Consider the following 4,150-nt stretch of genomic DNA (forward strand, 5'->3'; position numbering starts at 1 on the left):
GATAATCGTCACGAGCGAGCGACGATCCGGATCGCTTTGGAACCACGTCTCGATATCAATATAGCACCAAACAAGGCTCCCTTCGAACACGCCGACGCGGAAGCCGGCCTCGTCGGAATTCCAGTTGTTCTCGGCACTGATCCCGTGCGAATCTACGCAAAGTTTGTATGCGTCGAACCATTCTCTCAGGACGACTCTATTTTGAGCAGCGCGCCTTTGGATTGCCCTCGGCTTTCCTCGCATACGTTTGAAGAGGTGCGTGTGCGTTGTGAGCCACTTTTGCGCCCATTTTCTGGTTACGTCTTTCGCAGGCGGACTCTCGCGCTTGCTGACGATCGAGGTGACGGCTTGAAAGAGTGTGAAGTGTGATGGCGCGGCGTGCCTTGTTGGGCAGACGCAGCCATGTCTCGTTTGCACCAAGGTACTAAGCCCAACGTGGGGTACAAGTCGGACGACTTGTACTTTCTCGTCCTTTTGGCCTAGTTGGATTGGGCTTAGCTAGATGTTGCCAGAGCCATGACACTTCCCCTTAGTGGTGCCACTAAAAGAAAACCTGACCCGACTGCAAGGTTTGCGTTACTACCCCAGATGGTAATCAAACCTGACGTTCAAAGCACAAACTTCCGAGATTGGCGCTAGCTAGTAAAATCTACTATTTTCTACCTTTAGATTTCTCGTACTGGGTTTGGCAGTTGGGCTTCGACATTCAACCCGTTTAAACGCTTTAGGTAGGTAGGTAGGTAGGTATATTTAACGTCTGTAGCGAGTGCTGCCTCACTCTGGCCTCCCTAGGGGCATCAGACGTGCTAGCGACTACCAGGTGTTCTAGATACAGAGTCCAGCCCACCGACTGCTTGTCACGGTAACTAGCAAACCAAGCTCATCAGCCGACCAGTGTCGGCCTTAAGCACATGTATAACAAGCCGCATCCCGAGGCCCCTGACTGGCGGGCCGGTTCTCGGTGGTAGTGGTACAGGGTGCCTCGAAGCACCGCTAAAGATGGCGGAAAAGAAAAATGCAGGCCGGCCGCTGCGCGGTTTAAACGCTTTAACAATATTTGTTACCGACATTACAGTACTTCGTCCCGAGACAAACAGTTAACTGAATATAACAAGGAGGGGAACTGTTTACAAAGTGATAGGCGCAACTTTGAAGAGTAAATCCTGCCTAAAGTGGACCGTGCATTATATTCAAGCACCATTCCATGACAACCTTCAACTTGTGTGATAGCTATGAGCGATCAACCATAAAACCAATAAAAGGCGGAATACGGCACGCTGCTCTTAGGCACAGCGCCCTCTGTGCTGCAACCTTGACCAAACCCACCCGCAGTGATAACGCGGTACACCTGGCTCTGGTCGCCTAAAGTACTGAGCCCAGCACCACTGTCGTTCAGGAGCAGCCATCTGACGGCTCCAGTGCCAAGGACACCTTTGTCCGCAGCGGGAGGCTGAGACACTGACTGTTTAAGCTTAACAGAAAAGCGCAGGCTCCGCTCATGTAAGTCGAACGTCGGGGTTCCCGTGGCGTCAAAGTAGTGGTGGCCCAAAAACTTCAGCCGCAGGAGCCCGAGGTCGAGGTCCGCCGGCGCCATGAACGGGTCGACATCCTCGGCGGCACCGTAGGCCGCCGGGGGCAGGCCATCGTTTGGTTTTTCAGGCGTTCCTGGGCTGGCGGCAGTCTGGTCGACGAGATTTAGGGGTATATTTTGCCCCCACAGTACTTTGCTTGACAGGCTTTCAAAACCTGCGGCTGTGAGTCCGGTTTTCGGAGTCCCAGGGTAGAATTCCGTAACATCATAAAGGACGGCGAGGGCCCCAGCAGCTATCGACGTGGCGCTGCCGCTTGCGCATGTGTAGTTCTGAATACCGTGGCCGATTGCGATGGCCTTGAGGGAGCTAGCGGGATTCGGCGCTGGGAGGTCGACGGCTGTAGTTACAATATTAGGGCTGTCATATTTTCTTATTGCATGCGTTCTAAAATGTAAAACCTACCTCCTGTACTGGGGAGTGTTGGAATTGTTGCATCTGGCCTCGGTATACATGGCACCGCAGTAGTTGCCAGCAAAAATGTGGCAGCTAAAACGAAAAGTTTGGGAACCATTATTGATAGTTGATAATACTGTAGCTGGTTTGGTTAAAATATAAGATTACGACTTTGGTTTGACATGGAAAATATTGCACTGTCAACCCTGAAGAGCGCGGGTTTGTACGGCGATATTAAATGGTCCATCAAACTTGGCTGCACAAAGCCCACGGGTCGTAACAGCGTGTCTGGACGCAGGAAAAGCCAAAACTTCATACTGAACGAGCATTCCCGCCCCACATTCCTCATACTCTCAGTATCTCAGCTGCTTCGCCGGCCTCCTGGCTGCTAGAACAGGTGCATTTTTCTCCCATGGTACGTATTTGCTCAAGGGTAAACGTCTGAAATAGAGTACTGACTTTCGCCAAGCTGCCAAGCCGGATGCTATCATCCCACCCTCCCTCCGCCGTCTTTTCACCCTCGTTCTTTGGAGTGGGGATCCGAGGCGTAGTGGTGGAATGCCACCGGGGGGAATGACGAATTGAAAAGGTGCCAAGGAAAGCCTTGCTCCTCCTTCCACAGCCTTTTTTAGCTTCCTATGGCGTAAAAAGTACCGCTATACGACGGAGCATCGGTTACGTACCACACACCCTGGGCTAGCCTATGACACAGATCAAACATTACGCCCAGCTACCTAGGGATATCGGGGAGAGCGGGCCTGGCTAACTAGGGTGGAGTGGAGCAACAAATAGCTCCGCCTAATGGAAGGAACTAAACCTTGCTCTAAAACGACTTTCTTTCAATATGAAAGGTCCGGTTTTACGGTCCACCAGTCCGGAAACATCACTGGATCGAAAAAATTGGTTAAGAAGAACGGTGTCCGCATTGTGGCTTAGCGGACCCATAATTGGCGATACGGTATTTGGCGTGAACGGGTTGGCTGCTGTTAAATGGCTGGTGGATGGGTGGAGAACCTCACTTGTGCTCTTGGCATCCGGGACCACTGCGGTAACCGCCAAACCATTGATGGATAGGGTAAGGTGGTTTGTGCAATAGAACGTAAAAAGTCGATTCGGCAATGTAGTTCGCAATGGTGCAGAGATAGAAGCAATTGTGCATTTTTACTGCGAGCAGTTCTAACTCAATCGCTCATCCACGTTGTTCTAATAAAGGATGATGTTTCTATTTGTTAAATCCTCTTGTCAAACTTTTTCAGCACCAAGAAGATTGTTCTCTCTCCTTTCCTCCTTTCTGTGCACCGATTTTGCCCCTTCTCGTTTTGCCACCTGGAGTTTTCTCGATCAATCCATACGGCACCATTGAGTACCTTCGCATTTGTCATCTGACACCTCTCCTCCCTTTTGATTTTGCATCCGTCGAATATAGTGGAACCCATGCGCAGCCAAGGTCCGCTGTTAATTCGCCAATGTTATGGCGTGGCGGGCCCTTGCGGGCTTCCAGCCATTTGCCCTACCGCAGAGAGGAGTTACATGACCTCCGGTCATGTGACGCCACTCATTGACAAAAGGCACTCGCGTGGCTCCGGTGCAATGCACCGCCTTCTACTTTTTTCCCTAGTGTTACGACGTGGCATTTGAGCCCTCGACTTGTGCAGAACGTATGTGAATATTAAGCTGGAGAGGAGAAGAAAGGTTGAAGGAAAGGTGTGGCCGAAGGCCGCACCTTTATCCTGTCAGTCCTTCCTTATCTAATCTCCAGCCAATCGGCTATCAACTCTATCAACTACCACTGGCGACGCCGTGCCATAACACCTTTAAACAAAGTTTAAAGTCCGCTTTAGCTTATCTAGAGCCTTTTCCAGTCTTGGGCCGCGTTGTACGTTCAGCTCCCTCGCAATTAAGTCGGCCTCCTTCTCGCCAACCGCCAAAGCCGCGCTGGTCGTGTTGCCCGCCACGTTCACCGGCACGGCGCTCAGGTGTGTGTCGCTCGCTTGTGGACCACGTTATGTATTTATAAAATAAATAAAGTAAGCAAAAACTAATAGGATTCAGCTAGTCTTCTCCTACACTTCTTAAGGGAATCCACTTCCTGTATTCTTCTTCACCAATTTCCGTTTCGAGGATTCTGGAGTCCCGGAAATCGGGTTTTTCCTGGTTAAGGATAA

General features: G+C 50.9%; 2 protein-coding genes across 2 annotated transcripts; one reads left to right on the plus strand and one right to left on the minus strand.

Annotated features, from left to right (window-relative positions):
- Positions 1 to 1,002: 1,002 nt before the first annotated feature.
- GGTG_13467 (hypothetical protein) lies at positions 1,003 to 2,170 on the minus strand. The gene is made up of 2 exons (XM_009231373.1): positions 1,995 to 2,170; positions 1,003 to 1,929 (listed from the first exon to the last, which is right to left on the minus strand). The coding sequence occupies exons 1-2, from the start codon at positions 2,101 to 2,103 to the stop codon at positions 1,241 to 1,243; spliced, it is 798 nt and encodes a 265-aa protein (XP_009229637.1). The 5' UTR covers positions 2,104 to 2,170; the 3' UTR covers positions 1,003 to 1,240.
- Positions 2,171 to 2,829: 659 nt separating this feature from the next.
- Positions 2,830 to 4,061, plus strand: GGTG_13468 (hypothetical protein; the record flags this gene model as incomplete). Its single annotated transcript, XM_009231374.1, has 4 exons — positions 2,830 to 3,060; positions 3,604 to 3,643; positions 3,817 to 3,961; positions 4,031 to 4,061. The coding sequence occupies 4 exons, from the start codon at positions 2,830 to 2,832 to the stop codon at positions 4,059 to 4,061; spliced, it is 447 nt and encodes a 148-aa protein (XP_009229638.1).
- Between the last annotated feature and the right edge of the window lie 89 nt (positions 4,062 to 4,150).

Source organism: Gaeumannomyces tritici (genome assembly GCF_000145635.1).
Source record: "Gaeumannomyces tritici R3-111a-1 unplaced genomic scaffold supercont2.14, whole genome shotgun sequence".
NCBI classification, from domain to species: domain Eukaryota; kingdom Fungi; phylum Ascomycota; class Sordariomycetes; order Magnaporthales; family Magnaporthaceae; genus Gaeumannomyces; species Gaeumannomyces tritici.

Coding starts and splice junctions, on each gene's coding strand:
- GGTG_13467 (XM_009231373.1), bottom strand. CDS start 2,103: ATGGTTCCCAAACTTTTCGTTTTAGCTGCCACATTTTTGCTGGCAACT. Junction 1,930..1,994: donor AACACTCCCCAGTACAGGAG/GTAGGTTTTACA, acceptor TTGTAACTACAG/CCGTCGACCTCCCAGCGCCG.